This window comes from Mustela nigripes, chromosome 14 (assembly GCF_022355385.1).
Source record: "Mustela nigripes isolate SB6536 chromosome 14, MUSNIG.SB6536, whole genome shotgun sequence".
Classification (NCBI taxonomy): Eukaryota; Metazoa; Chordata; class Mammalia; order Carnivora; family Mustelidae; genus Mustela; species Mustela nigripes.
The window spans coordinates 93515978-93532897 of NC_081570.1; the positions used below are offsets into that span (position 1 = coordinate 93515978).

General features: G+C 46.8%; 1 protein-coding gene across 2 annotated transcripts in view; it reads left to right on the plus strand.

The window, feature by feature from the left end:
* Positions 1 to 12069, plus strand: part of ELAPOR1 (endosome-lysosome associated apoptosis and autophagy regulator 1) — a 69108-nt gene extending 57039 nt beyond the window's left edge. Inside the window, exons 12-22 of one of the 2 annotated variants that reach the window (XM_059375628.1) lie at positions 937 to 1042; positions 1353 to 1490; positions 2004 to 2267; positions 4250 to 4423; positions 7067 to 7247; positions 7554 to 7650; positions 8124 to 8225; positions 9561 to 9687; positions 9765 to 9943; positions 10474 to 10639; positions 11752 to 12069. In XM_059375628.1, the coding sequence (XP_059231611.1) occupies positions 937 to 1042; positions 1353 to 1490; positions 2004 to 2267; positions 4250 to 4423; positions 7067 to 7247; positions 7554 to 7650; positions 8124 to 8225; positions 9561 to 9687; positions 9765 to 9943; positions 10474 to 10639; positions 11752 to 11793 (1576 nt within the window). In that variant the 3' untranslated portion in view covers positions 11794 to 12069. The remainder of the gene's footprint in view (positions 1 to 936; positions 1043 to 1352; positions 1491 to 2003; positions 2268 to 4249; positions 4424 to 7066; positions 7248 to 7553; positions 7651 to 8123; positions 8226 to 9560; positions 9688 to 9764; positions 9944 to 10473; positions 10640 to 11751) is intronic. The other variant, XM_059375627.1, reaches the window with a different exon arrangement.
* Positions 12070 to 16920: the final 4851 nt, after the last annotated feature.

Genomic DNA, 16920 nt, shown 5'->3' on the forward strand with positions numbered 1-16920 from the left:
GCCCATATGAGCTTTCAAGATGAGGGAGGACTGCTGAATGCATTTTCCTATTGCCAGTCTGGCTTCTCCATTATCTTCTTCAAGCTCCCTCCTTTCCATCACTGGCACAGTGCTCAAGCCCATGGTAGTTGCTCAAAAGGAATAATGTCTCTTCTCTTAATTTACTTACTTAATTTACTCAGCTTATCGCTGAGCAGTGTAAATTAATTTATAACCCATTTGCAGGGTGAGCTCGGTTTTTAGGCTTTGGAGGGATGGGGGTAACATTCCCAAAAGGACATTTTAATTTGCAAAGCTGACTGCTCCAGTAGAGTGGTTCCTCACCTCTTCCACTCACCACCCCTACCCCACCTGCTCCCTGGGGCTTGGCTCTGTCTTCCCAAAAGAAGGACCAGCCCGAGAACTTGGTTGAAGAGATGACAAATTGAAATATCTGCTCATTTGACCCGAGAAAATCTCTCACCACCCCAGAGAGTGAGCTGCTAAGTGCATGTAGGTACTCTGGAACCTTGATGTGTTTCTGCATCACCTGGGAATCACGTTAACGTGCAGATTCTGATTCAGTGGGTCTGTGTGGGGGGCCTGAGGTTCCGGGCCTCTGATAAGCTCGGGTGAGGGCGATGCTGCTGGTCTGAGGACCCCACTCTGCTAGTGAGATTCTAGAGCATGTTACAAAGCACTCCTCCCTCTGTTATGCCCTTGGATCGCACCACAGTGATGGAAGGTAAATAAGAAAGGTATTATCACCTTCATTTTACAGATGAGGAAACTGCAATTTGATCGCATAGCCAGGTGGCAGAATTGGACTTAATCCATGCTCTTTCCAAAGTCCTCAGAACTTAATCCTGTCCCCCAGCAGACCTTTTGCTGCTGTCTGGGCTCTTCAGGAAGCACTGCCTGGTCTTGGGAGCTGACTTTTCATTTCTGCCCCCACAGACCTCCACAGTCAGTGACGGCAGACACAGAGAATAAAGAGGTGGCCAGGATCACATTTGTCTTTGAGACCATCTGTTCTGTGAATTGTGAGCTCTACTTCATGGTGGTATGTTTCCCTTTTTTTGTCTGCTGTGGGGCTTCGGGGAACTATTGTGAAGGTTGGCTCCCTTCGGCCATCAACATAACTGACCGCCGGCCCCCTTTGGTGCGCCAGTGTAACTGATGGCCCTGTTTATAGTAACTTCACAGAAGGGCCTAGACTGTCCTTCAGGGACTTCACAGTTTAACATGGGTCTGACCGACTGTTCTGACCGCCGGGATGGCAGCAGTATGGGAACACTGCCCCCCACCCCCCCATGCACACCAGCCAGCCACCCAGCCACTGTGCCTTCTTCACTTATCTATCTTGGATTCAGGGTGTGAATTCTAGGACCAATACTCCCGTGGAGACATGGAAAGGTTCCAAAGGCAAACAGTCTTACACCTATATCATTGAGGAGAATGCTACCATGAGCTTCACCTGGGCCTTCCAGAGGACAACTTTTCATGAGATGGTAAGCTGCTGCCCTTCTCCAGACCCCTGGCTTCCAGAAGAGACCTCTGAGCCAGGATAATTCCTGGAAGTAGCTTAAGTATGAGTGTGAGGTTCAGAACCCAAGGGTTCGAAGGATCTGAAAGAGTCAAGCACGGAACGGCCTATTCCCACCCCTGAGAAGCATCTGGTCTTGTCCAAATGACTTCCCAGGAAGATGGCACTAAAAGTTCAAGTACATTTTTTGTCCCCTTTCACAAGGAAGAGACCTGCTTTTTTCATGTAATGGTATCTACTGCATATTTCTCCTGTGGCACTTAATATTTTTATAGAACATTTAGAATGGGCTCGTGTTGGTTTAATGTGACACAAAATGTTCACAAAGGACTACTCTTCAGTGAAGAAGAATAGTATGCTTCTCAGATTTTTCTCAAGTACTGGAGGGTAAAGAGGGTTAAGTAGTCATTTGCTATTTCTAGAGAACCCAATTGCTGCTGACATCTCAGGCCTCTCCCCTCTCTCCTCCCGTTTCCAGGGCAGGAAGTACACCAATGATGTCGCCAAAATCTACTCCATCAATATCACCAACGTCATGGACGGGGTGGCCTCCTACTGCCGTCCCTGTGCCCTGGAAGCCTCTGACATGGGCTCCTCCTGCACCTCTTGTCCTCCTGGCTACTACATTGATCGGGACTCAGGAACCTGCCACTCCTGCCCCCCGAACACAATCCTGAAGGCCCACCAGCCTTACGGCATCCAGGCCTGTGTGCCCTGCGGTCCAGGGACCAAGAGCAACAAGGTGCCAACCATGTATCATGCATTCTAACCTTGGATCTCTGAATGGACCACCTCAGAGGGTGCCAGGACCTGGGGGGGGGGGGCTCTTGAGGGGTCGATAGCCAAGCATTCCCTGTAGCTCACTCCCAGGTTAGAGTCCTTGAGGATACCTGCCCAGGCTTTGAGCGTGGAGAGCAAGTTCTTAGCTGCAGAGAAGTTGGTTTTCAGGGTCTAGGCCTCAGCCATGACAAGTCTCATCTTCACGGGGTGGGTTAGGGAGATCTGTGACCATCCGGTCCAGAGGGTTATTTGGCATCTCTGCAGAGACCTAAAGGGAAGGAATGAGAGCTTGGGCTCACATTCAGCCTACTTCAGTGCAGCCTGTTGTCATGGGAGTTGGCCCCCCTCTCCTTTGGGAAGGCAACCCACCATCGCTGGGACATACGGTTAACTGGCATTGCTGTCTTCTATCCTAGAGGTTTTTTCTAAAGTAAAATAACAGTGCTGTTGCCCCCATGCACTTTCTGAAGCTAAGAAAGTACTATGATGAAAAGTTCTTAAGTATTCATTAACGCTTTATTTATTTATTTATTTATTTATTATTAACATATAATGTATTATTTGCTCCAGGGATACAGGTCTGTGAATCATCATTCATTCACAATTCACAGCACTCACCAGAGCACATACCCTCCTCAGTGTCCATCACGCAGCCACCCCATCCTTCCCACCCCCCTCCCCTCCAGCAACCCTCAGTTTGTTTCCTGAGATTAAGAGTCTCTTGCGGACAGGGAGGGAGACAAATCATTAATCCTTTTTATTTTTTTTTTTTTTTAAGATTTTTATTTATTTATTTGACAGAGAGAAATCACAAGTAGTCGGAGAGGCAGGCAGAGAGAGAGAGAGGGAAGCAGGCTCCCTGCTGAGCAGAGAGCCTGATGCGGGACTCGATCCCAGGACCCTGAGATCATGACCTGAGCCGAAGGCAGCGGCTTAACCAACTGAGCCACCCAGGCGTCCCCATTAATCCTTTTTAAATGAACTTATATTTTACTTATCACAGACACTTCGATACACAAACATCTGTGAGGCATTATTTATACAGTCTGCAAATGCTGCTTAGTTTAGCTGTGCAGTAAATGCCACAGTTCTGAGACCTGGGGAACCTCTTCCAGGCACCCCAGGCCTTTGCTGCAAACTTCGTCCCCTAGGGCTCCCTCTGCCGCTGAGGGAGGGAATGACAGTTGCATAAGGCTGCTGCTGAACGGAGATTCTAGAAAGGAGTAAGGTGTTTATGGGGTTTATGGGATGTAGTCCCCTCTTTTTAAAGATTTATTTATTTATTACTTATTATTATTTATTATTATTATTATTTATGCCAAAGAGGGAGAGAAGGAGAGCAAGAGGACAGAGAGAGAGGGAGAGAAGCTGACTTCATGCTGAGCACAGAGCCCCTTGTGGGGCTCCATTTCACGACCCACAAGATCAGGACCCATAAGGTCATGACCTGAGCCAAAAGCACCCAGGTCCCCTAAATCCCCTCTGAGGCTCAGCGTCCTGCAGAGAACCTGGGAGAGAGGAGGCAGGCTTCAGTGACTTTTAAATGGGGCACGGGAAAGTCTTATAGCTTCTCTTCTGCCATCCGGAATACCCTTCTAGTTCGCGCCTCCCTGTCTTCTGCTAAAAAGCAAGAAGGGGCTACCTTAAGTCCTCAGAGAGAGTTCAGCCATCTAGGCAGAGAGACAAGGCTATAAAATCTGTCTGAATTCCTTACTGAAAAATAGTAGACTCGGGTCTGTATACCATATGCGTGCTAACAAGTGCACTGTGGGATGTACATAACCCTCACTAGCCCATTTCCCTTATTTTAATGCCCACCCAATCCTTTCGTCTGCTTCTCTCACTCCTGAACTGGACCAGGCTGGGGATAATAGCTGCCACTCTCCATACAGTCCCCTTCAGGCCCCGCCCAAACAGCCCACCTGACCGAGACTTTCCCCTCAGATCCACTCTTTGTGCTACAATGACTGCACCTTCTCCACCAGCACTCCGACCAGGGGGTTGGACTACAACTTCTTGGCTTTGGCAAACACCGTCTCTCTGGCTGGAGGGCCAAGCTTCACTTCCAAAGGGCTGAAATATTTCCACCACTTTACCCTCAGTCTGTGTGGAAACGAGGTAAGCTGTGTGAGTGTCGGGGCATCATATCGAAATGGGACACCAGAGGGTCAGAGCCAGAGATGGACACAGGCGCAAAGCCAAAAATCCAGGCAGCAGGCGACTGAGAAGACGCCAGCGTTTCTAAGTGATGATAATTCTCTCGGAGGACGTTTTCCTCTAAAATTAAATCATTTGGAATATAAACATTTAGGAAAATAAAGGTGTTTGAGTTAAGATATTCATTTCTCCTACCTGACTTTAATTCTTTCAAACTGAATATTAAAAAGCAATGCCAGAGGAAGATTTTTTTTTTTTCCCTTTAAAGAGCAGTCTGAGCAGTCTTCACTAATCAAGGCATTTGACATTTGTTTCCTAAAGACTGGATAAAATAAACTGTATGTAGTTCATCTCTAAGAAACTTTGTGGGCAGTTTTTTAAAAGGGATGTGAAAGGCTTTCCAGGATATGGGAAGAATGTTACCTTTAGGCATTTCACGCTGCTGTAAATGTGTTGGATGTACAAGTCAAAGACAGAAATGTAAAGAGTAATCCCAGCACTACAGCACTTAACTAAATTACAAACAAGCCAGGATTAGCAGTCGGAGAGATAGTTTCAAATGCAGCAAAATAAAGGGCATCTTGAGCCTTTAGTCTGAGACCCTGTGTGGCAGTGAGACCTCACTTAACACACAGTCAGTCTTCTACCACCTTCTGGAACATGTGAAAAAAAGTTGATTTGTGTTTGTATAGAGAACACGCCAAGAAATAAACCAATCAATGTTCTATGGCAATTATATCTTAATTTAAAAAAAGAAATAATCTATGGAAGATTAGAGATGCATGTCTCTATCTTGTTTTTACAAGTCTTTGAAGTTCAAATGAAGCTTCCAAGGGTTAGTGGTAACTCAGAAACTGAGGCTGATTAAAGCAAGATCCATGTAGCAAAAGTTTCATTCAGTGAGTGGGGAGAGAGATGAAGACAGGGAATTTGGAGAGATTGACTTTTTGGTTTTTTCCCCTTTATTCTTTTCAGAAATGTCTCCTGTTGCTGTCACACTACTGTCAGTTCAAAGACAAAAATGGGTCTTTGTTTTACCATAACGCAAAGGTTTCTTTCTGTTCTCTTGTCCCTAATTTCTTACAATCTGAAAAATAAACTAAGAATCACCAGATTTAGCAATTGACATAACTTCACTTGTAATAAAATTTAGAATATTGGAAATCTGACAGGGTAAGTGCTTAGGACACTTCCATTCTTAAACATTTTACTAAGCTTTTAATTTTAATTCCAGTATAGGTAGTTAACATACATTACTAGAATGTAACGTAGTATTACCTTAGTTTCAGGAGTACAATGTAGTGATTCGACACTTCCATACATCACCTGGTGCTCATCACAAGTACATTCCTTAGTCTCCATCACCTGTTTCACCCACTCTCCCACCCATCAGCTTGTTCTCTATAGTTTAGAGTCTCTTTCCTGCTTTGCCTCCCTCGCTCTCTCTCTCTCTTTTTTCCTTTGTTCATTTATTTTGTTTCTTAAATTCCACATATGAGTGAAATCATATAGTATTTGTCTTTCTCTGACTGGTTTATTTCTCTTAGCATAATACTCTCTAGCTCCAGCCATGTTGTTACAAAAGGCAGAATTTCATTCCTTTTTATGGCTGAATAATACTCCATTGTGTATATATGCCACATCTTCTTTATCCATTAATTTATCAGTGGGTACTTGGGCAGCTTCCACAATTTGGCTTTTGTAAATAATGCTGCAATAAACTTAGGGGTGTACATATCCTTTTGAATAAGTGCTTTTGTATTTATTCTTTGGGTTTAGTACACTCAAATTTAAAGTAGTGAACAAATGATTTTATGCTGACACATTATATACTGATATTCCATAAATGTAATGTTGTTGAAGGAATAATACCTCAGTATTTCCTCTATTACAAAATCTCCAGGAAGAAGGAGACTTAATCTTACCATCTTCCAGAGTTCTCTACAGTGAGGGTTGTTAGAGAACATTTTATTTCTTGTCATGTTTTCTACATAAACACAGACTTTCTTCACTTGGTCCTTTTTTTTTTTTTTTTTTTTTTTTTTTTAGTGGATTAGGTTCCAATTATTTCTAAGATGTCCTATCTCAAGGCAGGGAGGGGGCTAGTTGTGGGGTCTGTTTTAACTGCTGGGAATCTGTCTGGAAAGTGCTCTCACGACAAGCACTAAGGGAGATAGAGAGGGAATGTGAGCCAAGCCAGATGTTCAAAAACTTCAGAGACTCGGTTATATATTTCAGTATCTATCTAGAAATCTGGCTAGGAGAAGGAAGACTATTAACTGGTGGGCTGGTAGATTAGAACTCCAGGTCTTTGCCACCATCCCGACCCTGCTTATATGAGGCTCCCACGTGACTCCGAGGAAACAAAAAGGCTTGGCGACCTCTGGGCCAGAGTTCCAGAAACTAGGACACCGAGGCCTTATTTTTAGCTTTAAAAAAAAAAAATGTGTCTTGTAATTAGATCTAGGATGAAATCATTCCACTGCAGCATACCACTGGAAGGCTGAAATTTCAGATGTGAAAGCAATGTGCCCTCTTCCCCTTTGGGAATTGTGTGACCATTCACTCCTTCCCATTCCTTCCTCCCTACGTCCCCCTACCCAGGGTAAGAAAATGTCCGTGTGTGCCGACAATGTCACCGACCTCCGGATTCCTGAGGGTGAGTCGGGTTTCTCCAAATCCATCACAGCCTACGTCTGCCAGGCGGTCATCATCCCCCCGGAGGTGACAGGCTACAAGGCTGGAGTGTCCTCGCAGCCTGTCAGCCTCGCCGACCGTCTTATCGGTGAGTGACCCAGCTGCTCCAGCCTGTGTGAGTGTGTGAGTGTGTGTGAGTGTGTGTGAGTGTGTAAGAGAGAGTGAGGCTACCAGGCTCTGAGATAAAAAGGCCCCAGATGAGGGGCCCACCCTCTTGATCTCTGTTTTGTATTCCATCCTGGGGCCTCTGACAAACCTTGGTTTACCCTTTCATGAGCCAGTCGGGAATGTGAGGAGATGGAGGAAGGTTGGATGTTGACAGGTATTGGAAGAATTGAAGTGGTTGCTGGCTCATGCTACTAGTGACAACTAATTAGGAGCTCTAATTTGGCAGGGGTGACAACAGATATGACTCTGGATGGAATCACCTCCCCAGCTGAACTTTTCCACCCGGAGTCCTTGGGAATACCGGACGTGATCTTCTTTTATAGGTGAAGATGAGAGACCAGGCCGATGCAAGGGAAACCTAGCCCCGCCACCGTTTCTGGTGCATCCCTCTCTCCAGCCACCTACTTATCAAGCCAGAACATGTCCGATGTCTAGCAGATTGACCCAGCCATGACAGCTACAGGCTGGGAGTTCACTGGTCCCAGCTTCTGGGGTATTATTGGGGCAGGACTGCCCTGGAGGCAGGGAGAAATATGGGATTATCTGTGGCTGACTTCCCTTCCTGCCTTAGGAGACTCCGGTGTTATGCCTATGCTAATCTCTCCTGGACCAATGCCTTTCCCCTTGACGAGCTCTCCCCAATCCCCACTCTCACAGTGTATAAACCAACTCCTGTGCACCCCCAAGTCCTGACTTCCCCAGCAAGGGAACTGTTTGGTGCTGACCTCACTTAGTGACTCCCCAATGAAACAGGTGAGTGACTTCTACCCCCACCGGGGGCTGGCTTGCTCTGCAGGTCCAATGACGTGACCCAGTCCTGCAGTTCTGGGAGATCGACCACCATCCGTGTCCGATGCAGTCCACTGAAACCCGCTCCTGGACGTCTGTCGCTGCCGAGGTAAAGGGGTGTGTAACAAGGTCTCCCTTCTTTGGACTCGTTTCATCCCAAGAGTCAAAGAGAAAACACTCTGAGAGGCATGAGTGGGCTATTGGGGACACAGTCATGACTTCAAATTCTCAATCTTCAGGTGTCAGAAGTGGGGCAGAAGGAAGAGTCCAAGCTATTCTCACAATCCCATACCATTACGGGGACAGCTAGGCACAGCTATTGGATTCATGTCCTCCAGTTACCAGCTATGTATCGTGGATACATTTCTTATCTTCTCTGGGTCTCTTGTTCCTTATCTGTAAAATGAGGATAACAGGAAGTTCCCTCAGGGGGTGATCTTGAGGCTTCAGTGAGACCAGGAGACTTGTGGACTTCTTGTGGTGTCTGGTGTGTACTTGCTATTATTAGGAGGAGTAACAGTTTTAGCAATCTCTGCGTAATCAAAGGACCCAATTATGAGTTTAATAGCTGGGTGCGCTGAATTGAGAATTCTGGAACCAATTTGATTGCAGGACCCTTCCCTCACCTCCTTCTTTCCCCCAACTAACATGTTGAGGGGCGCTAATGTCTTGAGGAAGATGGTTTGGAGAATGCTGTTTCTTTCTTTTTTTAAGATTTTATTTATTTATTAAAGAGAGAGAGAGACAGAGAGACAGAGCACAAACAGGGGGGAAGGGTAGAAGGAGAAGCAGGCTCCCTACTCAGTGGGGAGCCCAACTCAGGGCTTGATCCCAGGACCCTGGGACCATGACCTGAACTGAAGGCACATGCCCAGCCGACTAAGCCACCCAGGCACCCAGGCACCCAAGGGAATGCTGTTTCTAAATAGCAGCTGCTCGGGTAGATGGGGACCAATGCAAGATATTTTAACTCTGTGGTGTCAAAATATAAGACCATTGTTCTTGCTGGTATAAACATTGCAGTAAAGTAACTAACAGATATCCATGACCTAAGTCTGTTCCTGAAACCCAGCACCCCACCTCACCCCCGCCCAAGGAAGCTGCATTGAAGAGGCTTTTGCAAAATGTCACAGGTCCATGGGGGAGAACAGAAGCCTCTGAGGGGGCGTTGGCTGGGGCAGCCATGGTACAGCTCAGACACCTGACATTAGCTCTCATCTGATGTAGCAGAAACAAGTGGGCAGAGGGTAGAGAACCTGGTGGAGACTGGGAAGGCCTCTTGTTATCAGGGACACTGGAGAGCAAAACCTGTATTAAGGACTAGCGGGAAGGACGCTGGTGGGGCTAAGAGTCTGGCGAGGAGAGCTATGAGATGATGGGACTCCCACCAGCTCTTGCCACCACCCAGCGCATAAGCCCTCACGTCTCCTTTCTGCTTTGCTAGCGCATGTTCCGATGGGACCTGTGACGGCTGTAACTTCCACTTCCTGTGGGAGAGCCTGGCTGCTTGTCCGCTCTGCTCCCCTGCTGACTACCACGCTATCGTCAGCAGCTGTGTGGCCGGGATCCAGGTGGGTCTCTCTGCTCAGGGACGTCCTGGGAGAGAAGGGAATGTAATCTCTGAGTTCCTTGTCTTTGTCCCCAACAGAAGACCACTTACGTGTGGCGCGAGCCAAAGCTGTGTGCGGGTGGCATCTCCCTGCCTGAGCAGAGAGTCACCATCTGCAAAACCATCGACTTCTGGCTGAAAGTGGGCATCTCTGCAGGCACCTGTACTGCCATCCTGCTCACCGTCCTGACCTGTTACTTTTGGAAAAAGAATCAAAAGTATGTGATGGGGTATTGGAGTCTGGGGATGGGCAGGGTTGGGTCACTGCACCGGGAAGAGGACATCTGAGAATTCAATCCATGAGGCTTTTCTCTGGGGTTGGCCATGGACCCTGTGACTCCGGCCAGAGACTTGTTGAGCCACTTATCCAGCAGCTGCCTTGGCTGTCCTGACTCCTGAACAGGGACAGTACCACATGGTGGTCTATAAAAGACCGTTAGATGCTCAAAGGAAAAGCAGAATATCCTTAGTTTGTTGTTATTATTACTAATTAAAATAATGACCTCATCATTCCAGTATTTCTATTAAGCTTTGAGAACACAGACACAGCTAGCCTTAAGGGAAGAAGATCACTGAGCTGGAAATCAAGATTCCTTAGCTGTAAGCCCAGGCCTCACACCACTTTGCTAGGCTTCAGTTGCCTTATCTGTGGCTCCCTGTTTAGGGCCCAGCCTCTCTCCCTCTCTCCCTCTCCCCTCTCTTATTCCACATTTCCTTGTCTAACCTTTCTCATTGCCCCGCCTCACAGACTGGAGTACAAGTACTCCAAGCTGGTGATGAACGCTACCCTCAAGGACTGCGACCTGCCAGCTGCTGACAGCTGTGCCATCATGGAAGGCGAGGACGTGGAGGATGACCTCATTTTTACCAGCAAGAAGTCACTCTTTGGGAAGATCAAATCATTTACCTCTAAGGTAGGGAGGCTGGCCAGCACACTGAGGTCAGCCTGGAGGGCTGGAGAAGACACCAGTCCTAGGACATTGAATGGTCCCACACTGTTCAGGGACCACTCACTACTCTACTCCCCACCCTTCCTACTGTTCCAGCCCCCCACCCTCAAAATCCTGGCTTCTGCCTTCTGTATTTCCACACCATTACTGTTTCCCATGGGGCCCAAGGCTGCTCTTGACTAGGCTCCTTCTCTCCCAACATGCACTCCAGTTGATGGACTGTTTGGGCCTTTTAACTTCCAGAAGGAGTATTGAACCATCCACGTTGTAAGAATCATTTCCCTTTTTTTTTTTTTTTCTCGGAGGGTGGGGAAGAGGCGAACCCTAGGATCAACTTCTGATAGAAGTGAGGCTCTCCTTTGACCAGTGGAGGGTGCTGTCCCCTGATGTCTGGGTCCTGTCCTGTGGGGGCTGAGTCATAGCTAAGGCCGCGCTGCTCACCACTGAGCGCTGTGGAGCTGGGAGAGTTGGCTCCGTGTGTGTGTGTGTGTGTGTGTGTGTGTGTGTGTGTGTGTGTGGGTGAGCAGATCTGAAGCTCATAAATGCTATGCTGACAGCACTGTCGCCAGGTGTGGGGCCAGCAGAGAGCATCTGAGCAACGCCTCCGGGGCCACAGCCCTGTGCAGCCCTAGCCTGCCAGAGCCCACACCTCCCTCCTGTCCTGAACCAGTTCATCCAACAGGTGTGGGTGGGAAGGTAGTAACCAGGATGGGCAGGGGAGGGCGAGGAGGAGTTTAGACTGCTGAATCTCATTCCCTTTGTGCTAACCCGGCAGGGTGATGCGTGTGTGTGTGTGTGTGTGTGTGTGTGTGTGTGTGTGTGTGTGAAAGACCAATGGGAGAACCATTCACCCTGGGACCCTTGAGTCTTTCTGGGTTTTTAGAATTCAGCAAAGATGCAAAGCAGGGGGTTTTAAAGATTTTTCTTACCCTCTGACTGACTGGAAGGACCAAGAAGAATAGAGGGTATCTTCTGTCTGTTTCCACAAAGCCACTGGAAGCAGGAATTCCATAAGGGTTCCTCCTGTCACCTCTTTTCCGTTTCTCTCCTTTGTTCCCCATCTTGCCGCCGTGCAGCAGCCAGCTCCTGTCACCATCTCTCTTTCAGAGGACTCCTGATGGATTTGACTCCGTGCCACTGAAGACATCGTCAGGAGGCCCAGACATGGACCTGTAAGAGGCACTGCCCTGCCTCCCCTGCCTCTTCACCTGGGCACACCACCTTGCAAGCCTGTGGCGATTTGGCTGCCAGCTTCCTGCTGGGAATCTCTTCATTGTGGCCTTATCAGAAGAAGTTTGGATTTCCGATATCTGGTTTTTTTTATAGAGTACCCAAACCTTCCTTTCTGCTTGCCTCAAACCTGTCAAATATACCCACACTTTGTTTGTATATTACTCCCTTGCTCGCATCTTGTTTCCCAAAATGGTCTAGCTGCCAGAGCCATAGCTTCGTCTGCTCATAATTCATAGAGCTCCGGAATGAAAATATTTCTCTCTTCTGAAGTATAGAAACAACTTCCTCTGCCCTAACGGCAGAAGCAGCTGGGAGTTTTTCTGGTGATCTGCCCTCTGCTTATGATCTCTTTAGGAGAGAGGCTGGGTAAGGAGAGTGTTGGTGTTCTCTCCTGGTCTGTGACGGTAGTCTGGATTCTTCTCTCCTGGATAACCAGCTCAGACTGAGTTTCGTGGCTAGGCTGGGGGCAAGGTGAGTCAGGTCTGGGAAGAAAAGTCTTGATAAGCACAAAGAGAAGCAATAAGGAAAGTTTCCTTTTGTTTTTGAAACCTGGTACTTGACTTCCTTTTTCTCAATAAGCGATGAATATTCTCACAAGAGCTAAAGGAAAAAGTGCACCAAGAAAATGCCCAAAGCCCCAGTGAATTTATTCTCCCCGCTTATTTTTTAATGTCCCACCATCTCCCTATGATGTTAAAGAGAACCAGGTAAGCCCCAAACACAGGTGATCTTGCTTTCTTCTCTGCTTGCTTGTACCCACAGACACGCCAAACCTTACCAGCAAGGAAAATGTCCTGCACTTGAGGTCCCCATTTGTACAGGCTTGAGCATATCATGGACCAGGGGTATCTTATTTTGAAAGAACACGAGGAGGCCAAGGTTTTAGTGGGGCCGTACTGGGGGATCTGCCCCACAATGGGATGGACCCGAGGTGGCCAGGATATCTGTTTCTAAGCTTAACTCATCTGCTCAGCTCCAGAATAAACATTTTCTGGGCTGGCCAAAACCAGAATTGACTCCTAGCCCATACTCCAGCCAGAAGACCACATCGGTCTTCCTGGAGGAAAGACGACTAGGGGAACTGAAAAAGATATTTAGCAAACTGTCATCCTTCACCCTCCCGAGCCCCTAGCTTTCTCTTTTTCCTGTTCTCATTTCTTCTGTGTGCTAAAAATGAAAAAGACTTCTGGTCCCAGTTTCTGGCAGATCCCCTTCTGAAAGGTGAGTAAAGTGAGTGTCCTCTGTGCCCCTTCTCCCCACTTTGGCACCTCGTGTAACTGATGAACTTCAAGTAACTGCAACGGCAAAACCAGCACAAGAGCTTAAATTCTTGTTCTCTTACTCCCGGTGTTCTCCCTCCCTCGCTATCAGGTTGGCATGACCGTCCCTGGGTGAGGGCCCACTCAACCTTGGTTGTGCCTATTTTTTTTTCCTGAGTGGCCACGTGGTCCCCAGAGGGTAGGTATAGAATGGGAATGGTCTCTCAGAGTGGTTTATCTGCCACCAAGATGGTCTGCTGGTCTGATTAGGCACTGCTTCTCCGGCAGTGCCCTTATAAAAGGGTCAGTGAGAACCGGGCCCTGCTGTGAACTTCTGGTCATCAGTAGGATCACTGAAGGCAGGCAGTCCCTTTGGTTCAATAAATCTAGGAGCTTTGCTGGGGTGGGGGGCGTGCTCCTCTCAGGGGAGTCAGGCTCTCAGACCCTCTAAGCGATGTTGGAATTTCTCCCGACGGATGCAGATACTTCGCTCCTGAACTCCAGCGGAAAGTTTTCTGTGGCCTCAGCAACACCCAGAAAGCATCTGCTTTCCTGCTGAATAACTTTCTTTGTGGCAAGAGGCACACATGGTCCTTAGACTGGAAGCAGTAGGAAAAAAATATCTACTCTGCTGACTTCTTTATTCCGACATCTTGAACCTCAGTGCCCCCAGAGCAACCTCAAACTCCACTGATTGAGTCACAACGTTTTAAGCATCTCCCTTTATCTATCCCTTGGTGTACCAACTTCTATGGATCTTCCCTGTGTCTTGCCAGGAGCTCCTGAGCTGTGAATTGGGGTCACCTGTTGCTCAGACATGTTCAGTATTTTTTTTTTTAACAGCATTGAGATATAATTCACATACCATACAATTGGCTCATTGAAAATGTACAAGTCAATGGATTTGAATATATTCAAAGAACTAAAATATTAAAAAAAAAAAAAAAGAACTGTGCAGCCATCACCATGCTCAATTTTAGGACAGACACATGTTAGATTTTTATATGGGAAAAGCCTTTAACTCTTATACTAAGGCTATAGTGCTTTGCACAGGCTACTGGGGGAGGTAGTGTGGGCTCAGGAGACAAAATACTTAAATCCCATTTGGTCACCTAGAGTGCTGGAAGACACAAGTAATTCTCATCACGTAAGCATCACCTGATTTGGCTGGGAAGATAAACAAACATTGTGGTATATTCAAGGACCAGGTGATTTCTTATGCCAAGGCTTTTTTTTTTTTTTTTTTTTTTTGGTCTGACTCTGCATTAAAGATAGGATTGACTATATTTATACAACAGAGACTTTGTGACAGATTTTTCAGCTTTGTGAAACCAAATTTTTGTCCCATCAAGACTGTTTGGATTTCCTTTTTATTTTGTATTCCAAGAGTTTGTAGTTTATTAGGGGATGACTATGACTTATCACATTTTCCTCCCTTTTTTTTCTTTTCTTTTTTGTGTGTGTGTGTGAAATAAAACGTATGTTTCAAGTTGTTTCTCTTGAACACGGGTTGGGTGGCTGGATGGGGGAGTGAGAAATGGAAGCTTAAGCTGAAGGTGAAGAGCATTCTGGAACCCCAGAGTGACAGAAAAGAGCATGCTTCAGAGCAATAGGGACCTAGGATGGAAAGCCTCTCACCACCTGTTGAGGAATCAGCCAACAACCAAAGCCTGTTTCCACAGTAATAAAATGCATCTAATGATGCCTTACTTCTCCAGATTGGGTGAGGATCAAAGAGAGAATACATAAAACTCTTCACATCTTCCCTCCCTTCCTTTCCAGTTTAGTTTTCTCCCATGTGGCACTGAGGCCAGCCACAGAACAATGTATCTACAAAGACAAGTAAAATTTGCTTCTTTGGATACAAAGTGGATTCTTATAGACTACATGCGAAGAAAATCACAGAGGACATCAGGACCTACCATTTCCAGGGTTAGCTGGATTTTCCTGCCTCAGTACTTTCCTTCACTGTGGTTGAGGCATTTAACCGCTCCCCCACCCCCTCCGAAAGTTCTCCCTCAGCTGGTTGTTTTCCTAGGACTGAGTTGTACCTGGTTGTACGGATGGTTAACTAAATATCAGTCCAGTTTATGGTATAAAATCTAAACTAGAGGCAAGGACTATCCCCATTGTAATGGATGAAGAAAGTGCATCTGCAACGGAGTTAGTGTTGTGGCATGTAAGGTCCCTAACAGCCTACGTGCCCCCTCTCTGCCCACATTGGATCTACTCCAGCTACACTTAAAAAAAAAAAAAAAAAAGATTTTATTTTTAAGTCATCTCCGCATTAAATGAAGGGCTTGAACTCACAACCCTGAGATCAAGAGTCACACACACTACTGAGCCAGCCAGACACCTCACTATTCACACAACTTTGGACTGTCCCTCACAAGCTCTTTTGCACCTCCCAGCATTGGCCTATGCCTCTGCCTTTGCCCCTCCCCTTCCTTTTCACCTGATTGACCCCCACCCAGCCTTCAAAATCACCCCACTACAGGGATGCCTGGGTGGCTCAGTTGGTTAAGCATCTGCCTTTGGCTCAGGTCATGATCTCAGGATCCTGGGATCCAGTCCAACATCGAGCTCCTTGATCAGCAGGGAGTTTGGTCCTCCCTCTGCCTGCTGTTCCCCCTGCTTGTGTGTGCACATTCTCGCTCTCTCTCTCTCTGACAAATAAAAACCTCTTTTAAAAAAAAAAGTCACCCCACTGTGAATCTTTCCCTGGCTCACCCACAGAGGACACAATAGTGAAGAAACACTGACATGAGAGTACTACAGTTAATTTACATGAATTCAATCATATACTGTGCGTCAAACAAGCAGCAGACATGACCAAGCTTGAAACTGTGGGAGGGGCACCTGGCCGGCTCAGACAATGGAGCATGCAGCTCTTGACCTTAGGGCTTTGAGTTTGAGCCCCATGTTGGATGCAGAGATTACTTAAAAATAAAATCTTAAAAAAAGAAAAAAACTGGTATGTGTGTGTGGGATGGATATGTGGACGATTTTAAGGGTTTCCCAATCAACGACAAAGAAGTGAAATACATTGTCAGGTGACAAGGCAAGAAGATACTGATCTAAATCTTAAAGAAGACAATTCGTTGAAAACCACAGAGCAACAAGCCTTATTGAAGAGACAAAGAAATTGATGTAGGTTGCATATACAAAAGTTCATCGATAATTTGGGGGGAATTTGGCATATTAATTCCATATTAGCACTGAAGCTAACAATTCCACATAAAATGTGATAGCCCAAACCATACAGTGTGGTAGGAGAATGGACACCTCCTTCCAACTCTAACAGGAAGAGGCAGGATCAAAGTCCCCCCAGATCCTGGCAACTTTCCCTGATCCATGTTATTTTTAGATGGTTCCTCATACATCATCCAAGGACAGAAACAATAACTTCCGTTGTTACTGTCTCTCTCTGATAGAAGGGAGTGGGCAGCCTCGAGCTGGAAGTTGGGTTGTCAGTTTCTCCTGAAACAGTATGATAATGCTACTGTACTCTGGGGACCTAGAAGGGTGGGTGCTGCATTGATCTGGGGGGAAGGGTGAATAGCGTAGCAGAGAGCTTCCCGAAGGAAGGAGGAATTGGCCAGTTTGGAGAAACAGGGGAGGGAAGGGGGTTTCCAGGTAGAAGGGGTTTGTATAAAGGCTCAGAGACAAGAAAGGTGTGCTACAGGTAGCGCAGCATGGAGAATGTGAGGAGGAGTGTCAAGAGATAAGGGGAACATTTGAGAGAATTTGGTA